Here is a 21,478-nt window from a genome sequence, read left to right on the forward strand (position 1 = left end):
AAACAAAAACAAAACCTGACCACACATGCCCGCGGTCGGCGACAACAACACGACGCACTCGCGACCGCACGTGCGCTGCGGTGCTGTCGGTGATGGTGGACGGCGGTGCCGTGCGTGGGTTTGTGTGTCTCTCTTTCTCTCTCTCTCTGTGTGTGGCGGTTTGTGCATTGTGTGCGGATGATTTCGTGTGCGTTGTTGTTTTGTGTAACTACGACAGGATGCCAAAGAGGTGAATTAAATGTTGCCCTAAACAAATGCCCCCCCCCCCCTTATTATCCTATTTCCTTTCATTTTTTTTTTCGCTCCCCTTTTAACTCTTTGTCCCCCCTTCTCATCTCCATCTCACAGCTCTCACTTCCTTCCTTCCTCTCTTCTTCTATTTTTTTTCCTGCCATTTTCCATCATCACCCACCGTCCAACCACGCATTTTTCCTCCCGGTTTTACATCGTGTCGTGTTCCGTCCTCTCTCACTCTCTCGCGATGTGTTCCCCACCCCCCACCCCCTCCCGCGAGTTGCACTAACGTCGGTTTTTTTTTTGTTGTTGCTGCGTTCCGATACACACCCGCGTGCACAGATGGAAGAAGCAGTTCAAGAAGCTACTGGAAGAGACGGGCTACGTGACGCCGGGCAAGCAGCTGTCGGAGGTCCGGGTGCTGTTTATGGGCCGGGAGTGCTTCGAGGCCCTGTCCGAGCACGACTGCCAGCAGATCTACGACAACCACCAGCGCGAGCTGATCGAAACGGCCAAGCACAACTTCCAGGAGCTGCTGATGGAGCACGCCGATCTGTTCTATCACTTCAAGAACATCGAACCGTCGGGCACGATCACGCAGAACGACATCAAGGAGATCACGGACGTGCTGCAGGAGGATCTGCGCTACAAGCTGCTCGACCGGCTCGACCAGGACCGGAAGCTGATGCTGTTCCAGCATCTCGGCTTCGTCCACTGCCCGATCCGGGAGCACTGCCCAGCGTTTCCCAACTGCGTCGATGCGCTGATCGAGCGGATACTGCTGGCGAATCAAACGTAAAGGGCACACAGACTTCTACCCCCCCCACTTCACTTGATGCTAATAAATTTCTGTGCTTCCTCCTTCCTTCGCTCGCTGTGCAGGTTACCGAATCCACGGTTCGCCCAGAAGGACGGCCAGCTGCAGCTGAACCTGATCGTGATCGGGCTCGACTACATCGCGAACGATTTCATCGACAAGATACACCAGAACTGCAACGATAACGGCGAGTACATCGTGGACGGGCAGGTGTACGGGCTGAACATTGAGACGATCAACCGGGACAACGATTCGTTCTCGTTCGAGCTGCAATCGAAGGGGCTGATCTGTTGCTACTCGAACCGTGCCACGTTCCAGTACGTGTACGAGGTGCTCGACCGGCTGCTGGCCGACAGTCTCGATTTCAAGGACAGCGTCAACAATCTGCACATCGTGTTCATGAGCGACGACAAGAACGGCCCGGGTACGCTGCACCAGCTGCAGGCGGACGGGCAGTCACTGGCGGAGAAGCTGCACTGCGTCTTTATCGACGAGAACGAGTTCTACGTGTCGCAGCAGCAGGCCAAGTTCGTCGACACCACGCTGAACAGCGTGATTGACTCGATACCGTTCGACGATCTCAAGTACGGGCTAGCGCTGCACGATCTGCCCGATCTGCGGCTGATCCTGTGCCTGTTCTGCGGTGATCCGTTCTCGATCGAGAACCTGCTCAGCTCGCTGATGCTCGAGCAGTCGTGCGTGAGTGCGGGCGAGCGGAACATCCTGTTCGAGATGTTTCTCGGCGATTCGAAGCGGCGCGTCGAGCTGATCCTGTCGTCGTACCACGGGGCGAACGCGTTCCGGGACGATCTTATCCACGGGTTCATTCTGCTGTACTCGAGCAAGCGCAAGGCGTCCCTGTCCACGCTCAGTGCCTTCTCGCTCAACATCCCGAACCTGCCGATGCAGATCGTGGCGGTGGCGGAGCAGGGTGGGGTGAATGCGTTCTTCAACAGTGAGCTGTCGCAGCTGCTGATCACGGAGGGGAACGCGATTGCGGACAAGCTGCGGGCACACTTTGCTACCGGTTCGGACGATGAAGGGCAGTTTCGGTTTGCTTCGTTTGCGCCGTTCCTGAAGGAGGTGTGGGACAAGAAGCCGGAAATTGAGCACGCATTCAACATGGAGGAACCGCTGACCATCGATTCGGGCGAGGGTACGATGGAGCACTCGATGCATCATCATCATCATCCGCAGCATCAGCAGCAGCACCAGCAGCAGCACCAGCAGCAGCATCAGCAGCAGCAACAGGTCCCGCAACCTCCGCCACGTTACGAGAGCTACCTCATAAATGGCTCGTCGACAACGTATCGTGGTGCGGGACAGCACGGTCACGCGCACCACGGCCAGGGTCAGCTGGGGCAGCATCAGCAGAAGCAGATGTCACAGCAGCTGTTTGATAATCGTTCGATTAACTCGCTCGATGATTTTGACAGCTTAAAGCAGATGCACGGCGGTCAACATGGTGGGCAACTGTCGCAACATGGTGGACAACAACAACATCCGCAGCAGCAGCAACAACATCCGCAGCAACAACATCCGCAGCAACAGCAGCAGCAGTACAACAACATGTACTACTACGAGGACAGCAGCGACTTTGACAAGGGCGGCAGCAACCAGGGCTTCCAGATCTATCCGCCGCCGACGACGCCACCGGAACCGGCACCACCGGACCACCTGCTGACGCCCTCGTCCATCCTGCGCCAGCTCAAGGCGAACACGGTGTCGCAGTCGCAGTCGAGCCTGGAGGAGATCAACTGTAAGTATTCGGTTTTTTTTTTTTTTTTTTTTTTGGGGCACGGTCCGCCGGGTTTTACGCCGGTCATTTTCTGCGCCGTCGTCGTCGTCACCTTTTTCTAACCTGTTTTCTCGTGAAACTCCTCCGGTCCGGTCGCCCTCCGTCGCCTCGATCGATCACGACTTGCGCGGGTAACAAAGCAGCCGACGTCAGTGGATCCAAGGACTCGATCAACACCTACGATTCAGGTTGATTCACAGTGCAATTGCATGTTAAAAACCCGTTTTGCGTGTGTTAAACCGTGTTCGTGCCTTCCCGCTATCTCACCTGTCGTTTTATTTTAGACACCTTTTACCATTATTTCTTAGTTACATGTAATTCCAAAACCATTACCATTATTCCGTGTGTTTCGTGTTGTTGTCCTTACCATTTTCCCCCCTCTATCATTTGTCACTCGTTGTTTAGAATGCACGTAATTGTAGTTTGATGCCATGCCGGTTTGAAGTTGGCGTGATCGTGAATGTGTTTTCCTTTTTTTTTTTTTTTGTGTGATACGGCCGACTCTCGTAGCGCCTTTGGGGGCTTAGGTATTTAATTTTTCTTTCGTGACATACATTTCTTTAAATGAATGCTGCTCCTTTCAAGGAAAAGTGTTTGAAAATTTGCGGATCAAACGGAGCAAAAACTTACACAGAGAGAACACCGTCAAATCGAATCGTTTTCATCATTAGAAATCTGCCAAAAATCGATAAATTGGAAATTTAACAACTATATAAACTTATATTCTTTGAAAAGAATCCTTTCTGATCCTTTCGATAATGCTGTGTTTGTTTGGATCAATCGAAGCACAACTGACCAAGTTATAGATTTTCTTTTGAAAATCCGCGCTTCATACAAGGCTTCGAAGAGCGTTTCACAAAACCATCGTTTTCAAAGTCGGTGCCATAGCGTAAAAACTACTGGACAGATCGATTTGAAACTTTTAACACACAATCTGTACACTTTTTGCCAGGTAGCCCCGTCGAGATTTCATGCAAATTGGTGATACTTTTTTTTTAAACAAATCGCCAAACATCGTGTTTTTAGGCAAAATCGCAAAAAGTATCATTTTTCCAACTTTAAAACTCTGCCAAAAATCGAAAAATATGAAAATTAACAAAACTTCTCCGGGACTACGTAGATATACTGATCATCTTTCAAGCGAGTACCAATTTATGTATTTTTCTGATAACCCATCACGTAGCTACGATGGGCACCGGAAAAAGTATCATTGCCAAGACACGACTGCCTAAATTTGATGCCATCGAGGGAGTTTTCAATCAATCTCCCTCAAAATAAGTCCAAATATTCTTCAAATGTAGCAGTTTAACATGCCATTTAGTTGAAAAAATAGAATTGAATTGTTATGTCACCAAAAATCGTCAAAAGTGGGCCTTTTTTTGGCCAGAAATTACCGAAGCCCCCGCTTAACAAACTATTTGTTTACCGGGGGAAAAAAAAATCCTAAGCCCCCCCGTGTCACTACTTGCATAACAATCATCACCTACCGATCGCCTAATCCCCGACTGGTGTCCCTCCGCAGGCTGGCTAGATGACGGGTTCCTCATACCGAAGCAGGACAACAAGCAGAGCGAAGACCTGTGGAAGAACGTGAACGCACACCACGCCTTCACGACCGGCCGGCGACCGAACCAGTCATCGTTTGCCAAGAAGATCCGCCCGAAGGGCCCGAGCCAGACGCTCAAGCAACCGGGCAAGCTGAACCTCAAGAGTTTCGCCATCGTCAACGAAGCGATCGCACGGATGAACGTGAGTGGTGGTGGTGGTGGTGCCGGTGGTCCCGGTGGGGACAGTGGTGGCTCCGGTGGGATGGTCATAGGGCCGGCCATTCCGATGACCGAGAAGGAGAAGAAAAAAGCGAAAAAGCTGCAGCAGCAGCAGCAACAGCAGCAGCAGCTGGAGCATGCACCGTTGGCCGCACCGGAGGACGACAGCGAGGAGTATGACGATGAGGCCGGCTACGAGCAGATCAACGATGCGTTCAGCGATGCGGTCAACAATGTGGCGAGTCAATTATTCACCTTCTCGAGTGGTGGTGGTGGTGGTGGTGCGGGCCGTGCCCCGGATGGTGGTGCGGCGGTCGGTGTACCGGCGGGCCACGACCTGATGGGCACCAACAAAAACAAGCTGCGTCAGCGCAGAGAAAAGGAACAAAGTGAGTTGCGTTTTTTTTTACTGTTGTTTTTTTTTTTAATTTACTGATCTCGCTGAAAAAAAAAACCCCAATTCGCTCCCTAGTTTTCAACATTCCAGAGTACTCCGACTCCGAGAGTGACTCCAGCTCGCTGGAGCGCAAACGCTCAACGGATGGATACTCGAAAATCAACCGGAAGGCGCAACCACACAAGCGACACCGCAAGAAGCGCACCGCGATTCCGGTGCAGCCACCGAAAATACCGATGGGCCCGTTCGGTGGTTCGGTTTCCGTACCGTCAGCGGTTGGCGAGGGTGCATCGACCGGTCCGGGTGGTATGCTGATCGGTGCCGGCGGTGGCGGCGGTGGCGGGCCACTCGGTATGCCCTCGATGATGTACCAGAAGCTGAAGAATGATAAAAACACCGACAAGCAGGACCAGCAGCAGCAGCAGCAGCAGGACGAGTCGAGCATTGATGTTTCGTCACCGCGCGACAACAATTCACCGATCGTAAGGATTCCATCCCCAACCAACCCCCGCCCTTGGCAGCAGCCACCGGATTTTTATTGACCACTAAATGCGCCCTTTCCCCCCTTCGTTCCCAGTTCGGTGTGTTGCCAAAATCGGGCGAGCGCGAGAAGCTGCTGCCGAAGCAGAAGAACTGGTTCGGCAAGGAAATCGACCCGAACAGCAAGAGCAGCAAGGAGTCGAAGGAAGCGGCGCGCAGTGCAGCGAAAGCCGGTGGTAAACTGTCGAAGAGTGCTGCGGCAGCCGCAGCCGCGGCCGCCGCCGCCGCCGCTCAGCAACCGTCGCTCGCCAGCTTCAAGCAGTCGGACAAGAACCTGGTGCCGCTGTTCGTCGAGAAGTGTGTCAAGTTTATCGAACAGGAGGGGCTCGACTCCGAGGGTATCTACCGGGTGCCCGGGAACCGTACGCACGTTGATTTGCTTTACCAGAAGTTTGAAGAAGGTAAGCGCGTGGTCAGTTAAGGAGGGGAGGGACTTCGGTAATTTCGGGCCAAACAGAGGATCAATTTTGATGATTCTTTGTCGCGTAACCATTCAGTTTTATTTTTTCAAGTGACTGGCATATTAAACTACAAGTTTTCAAGAATATTTAATGCTATTTTGAGGGAGATTTATTAGAAACTCCATCCATGGCATCAAATTTCTGAAGGTGCGTCTGCGAAGAGGTACTTTTTACGGTGCCCATCGTAGCTGCGTGATGGGTGATCAGAAATTTACAAATCGATACTCGTTTGAAAGATTACAAGTTTATTCAGGTAGCTCTGTCATGGTTTTGTTGAATTTCCTATTTTTCGCATTTTGGCAGATTTTTGAAGTTGAAAAAGTGACGATTTGTGCGATTTTGCCTACAAACACGATGTTTGGCGATTTGTTTAACAAAAAGTATCAACAATTTTCACGTAATCTTGACGAGACTACCTGGCAAAGAGTGTGAAGATTATGTATTTAAAGTTTCATATCGATCTGTTCAGTAGTTTTTACGGTACTGGATCGAAACTGACTTTGAAAACGTTGGTTTTCAATCTCAAGATCAATGTTTAACTGTGGTATTCATTCATTGTGACCTTGTGGTTCTATAAAACAACGAAAGTTGTTGGGTATTGCAGCAAATAGCTCATAATTCTCACGGTCAATAACGACCATTGCCAAAATAGGAAAAGGCGCTAACTCCTCTTTAATGTAAAACAAAAGCGCAAATGGCGAATGGCTATACCAAAGCAGACAAGAAAGCAGTCACTGCGCTGCGCCGTACTTGCCCCCCTCCAAGACTCAATTCCCGGAATCGAGAGGCGTCAGCGCCGATGGCTGAGCGGTCGATGGCGTCTCGCTGTACTGTAATGGTCTCGATCGACGTTTAATTGTTTGGGGGATTCCCTCATTATGTGACCATGGCTCTACTAGACGGGAGCCCAGCAGCGCAGGTAGACTGCGAAAACGTAAACAAAGTCGTAAGCTAAAACAAAACAATCAACGACTACGCTGCGAATGGCGTACCAAAGCAGAAGAACGGTAGCTGCTGCGCCGCACTTTCCCCCCCAAAATTCCCGGAATCGATCTAGGTCGGAGTCGACTCGGGGGGCTCGCAATTGACTCCGATTTTTTGCAGTGGCGTGGAATCGCAGTGGAATCGTGGGTTGCGATTCCGTGCGCCTCGTATGAAACGCGGATTAAAAAAAAAACACTCTGTAACTTTGTCAGTTTTGCTTCGATTGTTTCAAAACTTTTACACAACACTCTTGAAAGGATCAGCTTTTAGGGAAAAAATATGTGTCACATAAAAAAAGTACCGAATGAGCAGAGAAACGCACGCTAATCCCTTTTGCACACCGCACTCACTTCCTTTCCCTTTGCAGAGGTGGACGTCGACATCGAGCAGCTGGACATCCCGGTGAATGCCGTTGCGACGGCGCTGAAAGACTTCTTCGCCAAACGGCTCCCGGCACTGTTCAGCGCGGAGATGATGAGCGAACTGGAGGAGATTGCCGGCTCCCGGCCGCTCCAGTCCATCACCAGCCTCAGCATGGAGGTGAAGACCGACCGGAGCTGCCGGTTGATTGCGCTGCGCGGTCTGCTGAACAAGCTGCCACCGAGCAACTTTGCGATCCTCAGCTTCATCTTCCAGCATTTTGTGCGGTAGGCCAACCAATGTACCAAGTTTTCCTTTTAATCGCATTATAATTGTTTTTTTTTTGTGTTTCTTTCTTACTTACTTCTTTCCCGCAACCGGACAGGGTGTCGGAAAACTCGAAGCTCAACAGCATGGACAGCAAGAATCTGGCGATCTGCTGGTGGCCGACGCTGCTACCGATCGAGTTCACCGATATGATGCGCTTCGAAACGATGCGCCCCTACCTGGAGGACATCGTGCAGACGATGATCGACCAGTTTCCCTTCCTGTTCTGCGGCGAGGAAGCATTCGTGATGGTTTGATGCGGGTAAAGGCGGGGCAGCGGGGCAGCGGGGCAGCGCGGGGGCTAGCTGGGCCCCGATTAACCGAACCCGACCGACTGACCGCCGACTGACCGCCGAATGACACGCCACTGTGAATGGAAGGGAGGAATGGCCTCGAAGCGGGAGCGTAGTTTGTTGCAGCTTTATATCCCTCCTAAATGCCGTGGAAAAGTCATGTTGCGCGCCACAAGGTTGTACAACGGGCGTCTTGGGGTGAGTTGGGTGTGTTGTGGCTGTGTGCGTGCGCCGGGTGGGTGGGTGGGTGGGTGTGCAGGTGCGGGTGCGCAAAGGATATTATCCCCCCATGCAACAAAAAAAAAAACACCCATACCCTTTCGTTCGAATTTGAACCTTTTTTTTTTGCCGGTGTTATTAGATATTTCTGGCATATTCGGCTGGCTGCTTCGGTTAAAACTGCTTCTCACGAATCTCAGCTACACATGGAGCATGGAAGCTTTGCCATCGACGCGCGTCGATATTTGGACCGCAAAGGGTGGCACCTAAGGGTGAAGACAAATGGCAGGTTTAAAACCAACCAAAAACAAGAAGAAAAAAAAACAAATTATTGATGGACATGGCATCTAGGAATAGCATTCACCCACCCACCCACAGCAGCAGCACTTTTCTCACTCGCATTGGCGGTGCGCTGGTGCGTACTACACTATAACAAATACACTTATAAAGTTAGTTAGGAATAGATAATGCACCAATTTGCCAAGACAGCAATGTTCCGCACGCAGCCGTCGCAGAGGGTGAAGTTGGTGATGATGAACGTACGGTAGGCGAAAAAGCGAAAACCAATTCCTAGGAGTAAAGCAAAACAACCACAACACGCTACACACATATTTTACACTTGTTTGTTGGTTTTTTTTTTGTAATTTTTTTTTTGTGAATTGTAAACTAGTATTATACATAATAAGTTGCCCAAGATATACTATCCCTCACTAAGCAAAAGAAGAAGAAGAAGAAGAAAAACAACTCCATCTGTTTATAGTTTTAAATACCAATATGTTGGGCAATACTACATAAATAATATTACAATATTGCGTATATACATATATTTTTTTAAGAACGAACAAAACTCGAACGAACTATTGCTTTACATCAACAAGTGGCTCAATTTGTGAAATTGTAACCTATTCCGTGACATATGTGAGATTAAGCGTAATATAAATTAATTCACTAGTATATACACACATACACACCAGACACCCTCAAATCACAGACACATACACATAAATGCTCTCCCACGCCGGCCCAGAACCGGAAAGCTACCTGTGCGGTCCGATCGTGCGTTACTGTTGGGTTATGATTTCAGCACAGCATACAATGCACTCCCAACCCGGTATGGTTCGGGTACGATACTTTTCCTTTTTTTTTTGTTTTTTTTTTTATTTTAAACGAAGGACCCCGCGGGCAATTCCGTCGAAGGACAATTCCGTCAACACGAACAAAAACCAAGATGTCAATCGTGAGGATCAGTAGCAAGTGCAAGTAGTAGGGGGTAGTGGGGGGCGCTTAGAGTACGTGAAGGAACGCGAACGGAATACGCACCAAGCAAGCGCAAGCGTGCAAGTATGTGTGTATGGTGCCCTCCGTTGGCGAGTAGGAATTTGTTAAGACCCCAGGAATCAGGATGCCGGGGTGTGTGTGTGTGTGTGTGTGTGATTGTGATTGTGACCACCCTGTATTATTAACCACCCTTATTAGCGGGGCCCTGGTAGGCAGACGGGGGACGGAACGGAACGGGACGGGATGGGATATTAAAAAAGAAAAAAACACTCACACCCCCTCCGATAGCGAATGATATTCACAAGGCAAAAGGCAAAATCTCACTCTCATACACATCATCCTACCGAAAAGAAAGCAGAAAGAAGAAAGAAGAAAAACAGCGCTGCTAAGAAAGGGTAACGAGTGCGAAGCGAAACGAAAAACAGAAGGAAAAAAAAAGCAAAAAGGTAAAACAGTATTTCCGTATTTATCTTCCCAACGGGCCACTGATGGCCAGGTGGCAGGTGGCAGTGGATGAGAACAAAGGGGGCGCCCTCGCTTTAGTATATTTAATTCTATTGCGACGATAGAGCAGCGCTCGGTCTCACACACATGCGTGCGCACACAGGACACGCATAACCTAGCATAACAAACGGGCCCCAGAAGGATTTCAACGAAACGAGCGGGTTGGCGGGGTGGTACGTAGAGATGGAGGGCTCCCCCAAAAAAAAAAAACCACAAAGCAAACAAAAAGTATTAAAAGGAAGAATGGAAAAAACAAAACCGAAACAAAAAAAATTAAAACCGTGGAATGCTATGTCTATTTGTGTAACCCCAAGCAAGCCCGCCCGCGCTCAGTTCCTGGGACGGAAAGCGGAACAATAGAAGCAAACTAACAGACACAACTGGAGAGAGAGAGACACATACACTGACAAAACAACAACACAAAAAAAACACACACCCATCGTAGCAGAAATGTGCCACCCACGCCACATCTTTCCTCTTGCCCCAGTTCCCGGTTTTAAAGGCCCCCCCCTCCCCCCTCGGGTTCGCGCATTGTATGTCTATCGAATACGCCGCAAGCAAAGTATCTTCTGTTTTCCGTTTTTCGTCTACGCTTCAATGTGGTGATTGCATGCATTTACCCGCTCGCGCGCGCACGCGCACACACTAGGAATACGTCTATTAGCAATGGAAGGTGGGGGGGGGGGGGGTGGAGTCTATTAGCGCGAACAGCGAACCATGGCATGGCGAACCGGGTCCCGCCCCCCCCCCTGGGGTAGTACATAAAAAAGATTTAAGATTAAAGATGGATGCGGTGCGGAGCGACAGAAAGACAGCAGATAGGAGTCAGCAGGAGAGAGGGGGGGGGGGGGGGAGAGAAAATGCGATAGAAGTTACTGGAGTTCTGAGGTGAGAATTTGAGAAAGAAGGAAAAAGCGGACAGCGAAAGGCTCGGTGTCCTGCCAAGCTCCGCGAAAAAAACAATTATGTGGTGATATAAACGTAAACAAAACAAAACAAAACAAAAAAACAACTATAAATGGATATACATGTGTGTACTCTTGCTGCGCTAGTAGTGGTTTTGTTTTTTTTGTTTTTGTTTGTTTTTAGTTGTTAGCGGATCGGTTCGGTTCCTTCTCCCGTGGCCTCTTTCTCTCGTGCGCGCGCGCGCGCGCGCTTTACCATTTTAGAAACCACCGATTAGTCTCCTCATCCCACCTCCCGTTGCCCTCTTCTCTCTTTAATTACCCTTAATTCCTAATGATCGGTCAATGACTCACTGGAAATTTCCCATCTCGCCAAGCGGGTTCTCGCTTTCGGTTCGTTGCAGTCCCCGGAGACCTTACCACCGTACCATCCCCCGTGATTACTGAACTCTCTCTCTCTCTCTCTCTCTCTCTCTCTCTCTCTCTCTCTTTATTAACCCCGTGTAACGTGTACCGTGTTATTTCTGTGCCATGCCATCCGGATGCTATCCACCCAGTGGTCTTCTTTACATAACCGGTGCCGTGATCATATCCTAACCTCATCTCCATCCCACCATTTTGTTTTTTTTTTTTAATGAAAACCCCGAGAGACGCTGAAAAAAAGCTAGCGAAGCAAATGCGATGGCGCGAGTAAAAGCGAAACGAAGAACGAAGGAACGAGGCGACATGGGTTTGCCACGTGGCTCAGCTCGCCATTTGTAGTCGCGAACGGGGCGCGAGAGTGACTTAGGTAAGCAAGCAAGCAAGCAAAAAAAAAAAAAAGAAAACATCGATGTGATCCCGTGCCCCGCGAGGGAGAAAGGGGTTAGGGTGAAAAGAAGCAGAGGGAAAAGGGGGAGGGGGGGAGGGGGAGAGAAAGAGAAAAAACGCAAAACGAGGAAAATGCTGAGCAAGTCGAGCAGCAGTAAGGGACGGTGGAACTATTTTAACGCTTAAATAATACTCCATTATATAAAACAAAAACTACAAAAAAAAAAACAAAACAAAACAAATGAAAACTCCACTTGTACGTGCAGTCTCTGTGTCCAAAATGTGTCGAAATGAAGATGTAATAAAAAAAAAAACGCAAAAAAATGAGCAAACAAAGCATAACGCTTTCGTTGATTGGATCGTGCGGCACGAGCAAAACGGGAACGTGAGAAAGAAAATGAATTTTCCGGGTATATTTTTCAGCACACACTGAGCCACTCGGGCTCGGGCACTTCACTTTCGGATACAGCGCGATGGAATAAGGCGAGGAAGGCTGCGAGGCTGCATTGCTTTTGTTTGTTTTAATTATTGAAACTGTTGTACATGAATCCCGTCGGTCGGTTAACCCGTTATGCCCGGTTATTCGGTGGCTCGCGGTAAGTGAGATATACCAAACGAATAAAAACAATAATAAAGGTGGTCCGGTGAAAGGTGCCAGCGTGCCAGAACTAATCGATGAGGTAAGGGCTATCGAGGGCACCGAGACCGGCGGCCACACCGCCCTCGTTGGCAGTGGACAGCTTCGTGCGCAGCATGTGGCCCACCTGTTTGTTGTACAGTATCTTCTCCTTGCTCCTGGAATGGTGAAAAAGAAATAAAAACAAAACACGGTGGAGGATTAAGGTTAAGGTAAAGGGTTTCGGTGTTTGATTTTGCTTTGTGACAGGTATTTTTCACATTTTTTCCCTGAATGCTGATCCTTTCAAGAGTATTGTGTAAAAGTTTTGGATCAAACGAGGAAAAACTGACAAAGATACAGAGTTTTTTTTTAAATTCGCGTTTCAGGCAAGGCTCTAGTGATGGGCGCTCGGAAATGCACCCACGATTGCACGCCTGCAAAAAATCGGAGTCGATTACGGGCCCCCCGAGTCGACTCCGACCCAGTTCGATTCCGGGAATTTCTAGGGGGGGAACGTGCAGCGCAGCAGTAGTAACCGTTCTTCTGCTTTGGTACGCTATTCGCAGCGTAGTCGTTGATTGTTTTGTTTTAGCTTACGACTTTGTTTACGTTTTCGCAGTCTACCTGCGCTGCTGGGCTCCCGTCTAGTAGAGCCATGGTCACATAATGAGGGAATTCCCCAAACAATTAAACGTCGATCGAGACCATTACAGTATAGCGAGACGCCATCGACCGCTCAGCCATCGGCGCTGACGCCTCTCGATTCCGGGAATTGAGACTTGGAGGGGGGCAAGTACGGCGCAGCGCAGTGACTGCTTTCTTGTCTGCTTTGGTGTAGCCATTCGCCATTTGCGCTTTTGTTTTACATTAAAGAGGAGTTAGCGGCTTTTTTCTTTTGCCTTAGTATTAATTGACCGTGAGAATTATGAGCTATTTGCTGCAGTACCCAACAACTTTCGTTGTTTTATAGAACCACAAGGTCCCATGAATGAATTCCTCAGTTAAACATTGATCTTGAGATTGAAAACCAACGTTTTGAAAGTCAGTTTCGATCCAGTACCGTAAAAACTACTGCACCGATCGATTTGAGATTTTTACCACATAATCTGTACACTTTTTGCCAGGTAGTCCCGTTGAGATTTCATGAAAATTGTTGATACTTTTTCGTAAACAAATCGCAAAAAATCATGCTTTGAGGAAAAATTGAGAAAATGCATCACTTTTTCTACTTTAAACATCTGCCAAAAATCCAAAAATTGAAATATCAACAAAAACTCTCCAGGGCTACCTAGGTAAACTTATAATCTTTCAAACGAGTATCGATTTGTGTTTTTCCGATGACCGCATCACGCAGCTACGATGGGCACCGTAAAAAAAGTATCTTTTCGCAAACGCACCTTCACAAATTTGATGCCATGGATGAAGTTTTCATTAATTCTTCCTCAAAATAGCATTAAATATTCTTCAAAAGTTGCACTTTAATATGCCAGTCACTTGAAAAAGTTAAGTTGAATGGAAACGTCACAAAAAATGATCAAAATTGATCCTCTGTTTGGCCCGAAATTACCGAAAGTAAACCCCGTTAAAGTAATAAAGCACCAGACCCCCGAACATACCCGATAATGGCACCGAAGATGCCGAGCTCCGACACAAGCTGCACTGGTACGGGCGGAGCGGTACCGGCATCCGGTCGGATCATGTAACCGGTCGACAGCGGTGGAAAGATGCGCTCCATCAGTATCCAGGCCGACCGTTCCTCACCGCTCATCGCAGCGAGCGCGGCCGGTATGTCGGCCCCGTACACATTATTGCCACCGCCCTCGCGCTGCGGCTTCAGCACGTACCGCTCGGGATCCTGGAGGGCCAACCGGACCGCCTCGTCCCCCTCCTCGTCACGATCGAGCGAGTACAGACCGGTAAAGATGTCGCAGATCGCCTCAATCTTCGCCTCATCGCTTCCGACGAAACGACGTAACACTTCCGGTTTGGCCAGTGCCTGCTGCACTTTCTTCGTGCCGGCCAGATGGTACTGGATCGATGGACACTTGATGGCAACCGAACGCTCGATCAGCAACCGGGCGGCCCACTCTTGTGGCCCATGGTAGTGGCCCGGTTCGTACCCGGCCCGATAGTACACGACGCTCGCTTCCCGGCCACCCAGAAGCCGATCCGGCAGCAGCAGCTTCCGCCCGGGCCCTAGCCGGGCGCTGGCGAGCTGGGTTAGCGTGCACCGTACCACCGGGACGTGCGGGTACGTTTCGCGGATGTAAAACTCGTGGAAACGCTGGTCGCAGATGTTGTACGTGCGGTCCTCGACGACGAACAGGATGGCGGCGGTGGGGCGGTTCTGTAGCTTCCACGCTTCCACCATCGCATCGCACAAACCGGACAGGGCGCGGTTCTCAGGTAGCTACGGAAAGAAAGAACGATCAAGAAGTCAGCCGAAGGAATGGGGGCGCCCCCGTTGTGACCGCAATGCGTTGCGGGTGGTTGTACTTACATTCTCCAGCTTATCTTGATGCCCAAGCTCCGTCAGGATGTAGCTGTAATTGGCCAGTTTTAAGGCCAACCAAGGCAGGCACAATTCGGACGAGACGTGGGAAAAAAAAAACGAAATGTTAATCAATGCGCCGGCCCAAGAACGACGTTAAAGAAAAGGGTGAAAGAGGGGGTGGCAACAGTACAGAAGTTGGGGGGAAGTTGAAGAAGAAAGGGGGTACACTACACATTACAGAATACAGGGTAAGGAGGATGCAAAGACCGGAATGACAGATAACGAGAGAGAGAGAGAGAGAATTGAGGCTGCAGAAATAAAAACAAAACAAAACGAAAAAAAAACACGGCACAAAACGACACCAGTGAGTGATGAAAATGAAACGCGGGATGCGCACCCTTTGCTCTTCCCATCCATTGCTCTTAAACTCTTAAATTTGGAAAGCAATTTGTAGTTGTGGTTTGAAAATTTGCCAAACCGGGTTCGTCGCTTAGGAGTCTTTTGATTCGTACACAAAATCGGCTCATTTTTGATGATTTGTTTTGAAACAAAGCATCTACCTATTAATATTTTTCCAAATGCCACAATAAACTACAACTTTTGAAGAAAATTTCGTCGTATTTTGCAGAGTTTTTTTTTTAAACTTACGTCCGTGGCATCAAATTAAGAAATGCGTGTCTGCAAATGCATGAAGCGCGCGACTTTTCCAAAATCAATATCTTGGACAGTTTGTCTTCAAATGAGGTGAAAATTTTACACAATATTCTTGAAAGGATCAGCATTCAGGGAAAAAAGTAAAAAATAAATGCAGTTTTACAAAACTAAATGCTCTTAGGCCCCTTTATGAAAAGGTACCGTTAAGTTTTGGCGCGTCCAATACAATTCCGTCCGCGTTCCAATTGAAAATTGAAAAAAATACCTACAAAATGACACCATTTTCCATGTGTTTCCAGCTTATTGCTGGCCGGAGCTGTGTTCTATTTCATACGGCCAAATATTAAGTGTTCCATGCTTTAGTAACAAAAATACTCTCGATGGAAACCATGCAGGATGTGTTTCCATTCTGTCGTTTTGTTCGTGTCGGTGCCACAGACTAGAGCACCAGGACCAGTGGAGTCGTGCTGCTGCGTGCACGGATGCCACATTCTCATGCACTGCTTCTGATTCCAGCATGCACGGCAAGCGGAAAGCGGAAGCCAAGCAATGGGGAGGGCAGATCAAACCAGACCAGATCTTTACGTTGATCGATCGTGGAGGGGACAGACTATAGGGTGCGCTAATGAGGTGGTATCCTATTTTAAAGTTAAATAACTCTGTCATTTTTCAACCGATTTTGGAAAATAAACCAGTTTTATTTAGGTTTTTTCTATGCCATTCTATTGTGCTATTCTCAATGTATGATATTTGATCAAATCAACCGCCTTCATTTGACATACAAAAAAGGGGCTGTTTTTCGGGCATTTTACATTGTTTTGATATCATTTTGGGGAGTAATTTTGGCAATTTCAGCTCCAATATTTGCTCTAAGTTGTTTCATAGTCTTTGGTTGGTTAGCATAAACCTTATTTTTCAAATAGAACCACAGAAAAAAGGCCAGCGCCGTCCGGCGATCGAGGAGGCCACTAGTGAACGATTATTTTCATTGTAAAGTGTAACAATTTCAATCCACTCTTTTAAAGCGAAGTGATGCATTACTAAAATGGCACAAACTGACGTTTCAGAAACTGTTCTGTTTGTCCAAAACGGCTGAAAAATTACAGAGTTATTGAACTTTAAACTAGGGAACCGCCTGATGGCGCACCCTGTATGAATAATAAAACGAATACGGAATTGGGACTGTGCACCGTAGTGAAGTGAAGTTACTAAGGGAAGGGGAAGGAAGAAAAAAAAACTAGTTTACACTAGAGAACTATACGATTCGCCATACCGGAAACTTTATCTACTTTTTGTTCTAACTTGCAAATCCATACATCTACCAAAGGATTCAATCTACGGAGCTGCTCTACTACCGAGTACTACCCGCAAAAACCGTGTATTGGGTAAATTGGTGTTGCACTACACTGTCACCGATTCGAGCAATACTGCGACATCGGCGATCTGTGATGTCTTTCGTTATGGTTTTTCCCAGCATGCATCCATAAATCATGCATTTCCGTGCCGTGCTCCTGAGCTACACATGCACAACGGCAAATTCATCTTACATTTATCGCATAGCTTGGATTGAAAAAAACAGGAACAGGACAACGGAAACAAATGGAATGTTATGGGAGTTTTCGGTGCTATTAAACGAGACATTGGCGATCGCGGTGATAACAAAACAAAAACATGGGGAAACGAGCATGATCTAGCATGAGAAACTTAGCAAAAGGAGTAACAAAGAGGGAGAGAGGGGGGGGGGGGGGTGGAGAGGGAGGGAGAGTGAGTGTAAATGTGCGTGCGCGAGTGGACAAGGACAAGGCGTCGAGCGGAATTGAGCGACAGACGGCACAAAGATAGAAGCTGGAAGAAATGTACCTATGCATCGGTGTAATGTTGGTGGAGATGCCGCCGAAGCTGGAGGCGATCGTATTTATCTCCACCTGCTTGATGGCGTCCGAAAAGTTGGGCAAATAGTCAGACCGGAGCAGTGCGAGCGTAAGGGTCTGTCAATTAGGAAAAAGAGAGAGAGAGAGAGACACACACAAAGAGAGATAGAGAGCGAGAAATAGATCGAGGGAAAATGAGAAGCAAAAAAAAAAACAGATGGGATGAAAAGCACGATCCGCTCCGATGGTGGTGGTCCTCACCTTCTTCTCGCCACTATCTTACGTTTAAACAGGGAGCGTGCTTTTCTTCTTCTTTATTTTTTTTTTATGCGGGGAGGAATTGTATGTTTTGGTTGGGGGGGGGGGGGGGGGGGGGGCGGTGGTATTAATCGGAGTCATCCACACTCATCACGTCGTCACGGGGCCTAACAACTCTCAAGCAAATAGTCAGCAAAAGTCGCCCCCCTCCTTAAATCGAGGGGAACCAAACTGCTACAAAAAAAAACCGCACAAAAAACCTGCTGGGCTGCTGAACATGGAGCATGGCACCATTTATCTCGCAATGCCGTTTTCATGCCCTCGGATTCATCAGCTGGACGAACAAAAAGGGGTGTTAATCGGAGTGTGAGAGAGAGAGAGAGAGTAGGGTATTCTGTTTTTTTTTTTTTTAAATTACGGTGGTCCAAATCAAGCACGGCTAGACGGACATGAGAAGGAGAGCGTGCCAGTGATCCCTACAGGGACCCAGATTCTACTAGGGTGAGCGAATCAAACTTCCTACAACATCATGCAAGATCAAACAACGAAACGGACCGGATGTGCCGGGGGGGTTTTTTTTTGCACATTAAATGTTAAACAAACGAAAGCGATCGCAAAACCCAAAAGCGGTGTGCCAGGTCAGGTTACTCAGGGCAGGGTTGCGCATGCTCTAGTGCTCGAAACGATCCCCACCTCCAAGCAACACCAGCTGTCGCGGTGTGAACGCTAACGGAAGGACCCCGAACACTACCAAAGAGGTGTTTCTATAAACTACAAAGAAAGGAAAACGATTAGAACGGGTCAGGAATTAATCACTAGCTGGGCTGCAGTACACCAACGATTGCTGTTAAGTTGTGAAAAGGCGAACAAACAAAACAACTGCAACACAGTGAAAACGCCATATCCTTTTCCTTTTTGTTAGGATTTTATTAAGGGGGGGGGGGGGGGGGCTTCGGTAATTTCAAGGATCATTTTTGACGATTTTTCTGTGACGCAGCCATTCAACTTTTATGCTTTCAAATGAATGACACATTAAACAGCAACTTTTGAAGAATATTTGGTGCTGTTTTGAGGGAGATTGATTTAAAACTTCATCCATGGCATCAAATTTAGGCAGTCGTGTCTTCGAAAAGATACTTTTTCCGGTGACCATCGTAGCTGCGTGATGGGTGATCAGAAAAATACAAATCGTTGCTCTTTAGAAAGATTGTAAGTATATCTAGGTAGCCTCGTCGTCGTTTTTGTCAAATTTGGAATTTTTCGTTTTTTGGCAGATGTTTAAATTTGAAAAAGTGGCACGCATTTTGTCATTTTGCCTTAAAACCACGATTTTTGGCGATTTGTTTAAAAAAAAAAGTATCAATAATTTTCGCAAAATCTCAACGAGACTACCTAGCAAAGAGTGTACAGATTATGTGTTAAAAATTTCGTATCGATCGGCCCAGTAGTTTTTACGGTGGGGACCGATTTTTAAAACCGTTTATTTTGTGAAACGCTCTTCAAAGTAGCGAGCTGCATGGAGCCTTTGCATGAAGTGCGGACTTTCAAAAATCTGTATCTTTGTCACGATACTCTTGAAAGGGTTAGCATTCAGGGGAAAAATGTGAAAAGCATGTGTAACAAACACAAAATTAAATACCGAAGCCCCCCTTCCTTAAATTGTAAAAAAAAAGGGTGCAAACATAACTTCTAGCTGCCCGATTTCGTGCGAGGTGCTACTAGTCTACGAGCCCTCATTGTTATTGTGACTAATTTTCAACCACATTTTCCATCTACACCGCAAACAAACGCTAGCACTCCCAGTATCCCCCGGTCAAACACGTTTGCAGGTGAGAAATTTAATTTACAGGTGTTTTGCAAATGTACAGCATGGGGTGTGCATGTGGGTGGCGCATAGTGTTGTAGTAGCGACGCAAACCATCCTACACCGGCTCGATTAGGTGAACGCCCAATTTTGAACTACACGCAACACGCAAAAAACCAATCGAGCCAACCGAGAAGGCAGGAGCAGTAAAGAAAAGTGGTAGAAGAGCCGTGTTGGGGGAGCAAAATAAACCAATAACCAGTCGCAACAGTTAAGCACACACAGAAGAGAAGAAGAAGAAGAAAAAACCAGTTGATTAGATACTAGAATAAAGGAGGTATAAGGAGGTAAAAGATAGCACAGCCACAGCAGCCGCAGCCGCAGCAGCAGGCAGCCAATCGCGTGGTTAATGATAGCAAAACAGAACAGAGGAAGGAAGGTTCGGTAACTAGCAAGCGTCAAGACAGCGGTTATTATGCGGATCCATGGAGGTTTCCTTAAGGTAGCTACTAAACTAAAGAAAGAAGAAAGAAAAAAACAGCAACACGTTACCAGAAGTGGTACAAACGGGGGTAGAAACGGAGGGCGGATGGGGGTGGTGGGGGGGGGGGGGGGGCGATAAAGTGGGGGTTCGTAGTAAGAGTAGTGAAAGGTAAGAACCTTTGCAGATATTTGCTTGAGGGTCCCAGGTGCCCGAAACCCGACGCGATCGTGTTGATCTCCACCTGCTTCCAGCAGCAGTACGCACCGTACGGGCGCACCCTCGGCTCGCTGCACATGTTGTCGCACTTCGTCTCCAGCATCAAGTCCGATCGCAGCAGCCCTAGGCTGAGCGGCTGCCGGGTGCGCGGGTGCCCGGGTGTAGATGAGGAAAGTGGAACGGTGGTAGGAATGAGACGTGAGAACGCCCGGGGGGGGGGGGGAAGCAAAAAAAAAAAAAACAACAGCACCGATGATCGGCCAACCAATCGGCAGGGATTGGAGGGAAGTGGGGAATGTCACCCGCCCGCCCGCGCAGTCGAGCATTTCTCGAGCTCCAGTCGGCCCGGTTCAGGGCCCGCCCGCCCGCCACCCTCCCCTTACCTGAGCGATTCCTTCCGATAGCACCGTGCGGTAAATCTCAACGAGCCTGCCCGTAAACTCGTCCACCTTCTCGGTCGACTTGAGCGTCTCGAGCAGAAACTCGCTGTCGTGGGCAACCGCGTGGATCAGCTCGTTCAGGACCGGTTGCAGCCGTACCGCCTTCTGGAACTCGGCCCGCGGAAACGAGGACGGCGTTAGGATGAAGGGAGCGAACTGGGCGAATCGTGAAACAAACAACAACAACAAACCATTTAAAGGGTGATGACCGGGGGGGGGGGGGGGGGGGGCGCGCGTTCGGTAACGGCTACCTGCAGCGCATCCGGGTTGAAATTGTGCTTCGAGCGCATCGCCGCACCGTGCATCAGTGCCCAGTCTTTCGCCTTCTCCACCACATCGATCAGCTGCGCCTCATCGAGCGGTAGCGGAATGCACGATTTAAGGGTCGGCGTCGATGATGAGGCCATTTTGAATGCGTAGCACCGTTTTTAATTGCTGGATTGCTGGCGTTGCCAAACACGAGACGGACAGAGAGAGAGAGAGAGAGAGAGAGAGACTGCACTAAACACCCTGGAAAGGCAAAAAGTAGAAAAGCGTTACGACGAGGACGGACGGCGGACGACTGATTTGAGAACTACCCTGGCGCTGCTGGCTGCGGTTCGCCTGGAGTCACTGGACGGACGGCTGCTTCTGCTGATAAGATAAATCAACAACCAGGACGGCGATGAGGTCATTAACGCGTACCAGGCCCCAGCACCGATGTGATGCCCGGTGGCGACAAATGACTCCGCAGCGTGATCGTCGACGACACATTACCCTACGCAGTGCGTGCGTGCGTGTTGGTGAGCGAGGTTGCTTGCGCGGTCACGTACGACTTATCAACAGCAACAACAACCAAAACCATTTTGCGTCCACCAACGTGCATGTAAACAAAATTAACTGACATTTCTTAGAATGGCGCGGCGCTTCGTTGTGGCTTGTACGCGTTTATTATTATCATTTTAT

At 48.5% G+C, this 21,478-nt stretch overlaps 2 protein-coding genes across 6 annotated transcripts in view; one reads left to right on the forward strand and one right to left on the reverse strand.

The window, feature by feature from the left end:
- LOC126571614 (rho GTPase-activating protein 190) overlaps positions 1-11,948 on the forward strand; it is a 29,236-nt gene extending 17,288 nt beyond the window's left edge. The window contains exons 5-12 of one of the 3 annotated variants that reach the window (XM_050230292.1): positions 577-1,029; positions 1,117-2,810; positions 2,990-3,037; positions 4,372-5,004; positions 5,088-5,494; positions 5,590-5,953; positions 7,365-7,644; positions 7,743-11,948. In XM_050230292.1, coding sequence (XP_050086249.1) covers positions 577-1,029; positions 1,117-2,810; positions 2,990-3,037; positions 4,372-5,004; positions 5,088-5,494; positions 5,590-5,953; positions 7,365-7,644; positions 7,743-7,941 — 4,078 coding nt within the window. In that variant the 3' untranslated portion in view covers positions 7,942-11,948. The remainder of the gene's footprint in view (positions 1-576; positions 1,030-1,116; positions 2,811-2,989; positions 3,038-4,371; positions 5,005-5,087; positions 5,495-5,589; positions 5,954-7,364; positions 7,645-7,742) is intronic. The other 2 variants (XM_050230300.1, XM_050230308.1) reach the window with 2 other exon arrangements.
- A 247-nt stretch (positions 11,949-12,195) lies between these two features.
- LOC126571987 (glutathione synthetase-like) lies at positions 12,196-21,353 on the reverse strand. 3 transcript variants are annotated; one of them, XM_050230950.1, is made up of 7 exons: positions 21,112-21,346; positions 20,785-21,043; positions 20,477-20,689; positions 20,054-20,229; positions 14,813-14,855; positions 13,929-14,722; positions 12,196-12,488 (listed from the first exon to the last, which is right to left on the reverse strand). In XM_050230950.1, the coding sequence occupies exons 2-7, from the start codon at positions 20,938-20,940 to the stop codon at positions 12,362-12,364; spliced, it is 1,509 nt and encodes a 502-aa protein (XP_050086907.1). In that variant the 5' UTR covers positions 20,941-21,043; positions 21,112-21,346; the 3' UTR covers positions 12,196-12,361. The 3 variants fall into 3 exon arrangements, with proteins under 3 accessions (XP_050086907.1, XP_050086916.1, XP_050086924.1); XM_050230959.1 differs by lacking the exon at positions 20,054-20,229 and adding an exon at positions 17,321-17,448 and having other exon boundaries at positions 21,112-21,341; XM_050230967.1 differs by lacking the exons at positions 12,196-12,488; positions 20,054-20,229 and having other exon boundaries at positions 14,585-14,722; positions 21,112-21,353.
- Positions 21,354-21,478: the final 125 nt, after the last annotated feature.

This window comes from Anopheles aquasalis, chromosome X (assembly GCF_943734665.1).
Source record: "Anopheles aquasalis chromosome X, idAnoAquaMG_Q_19, whole genome shotgun sequence".
Classification (NCBI taxonomy): Eukaryota; Metazoa; Arthropoda; class Insecta; order Diptera; family Culicidae; genus Anopheles; species Anopheles aquasalis.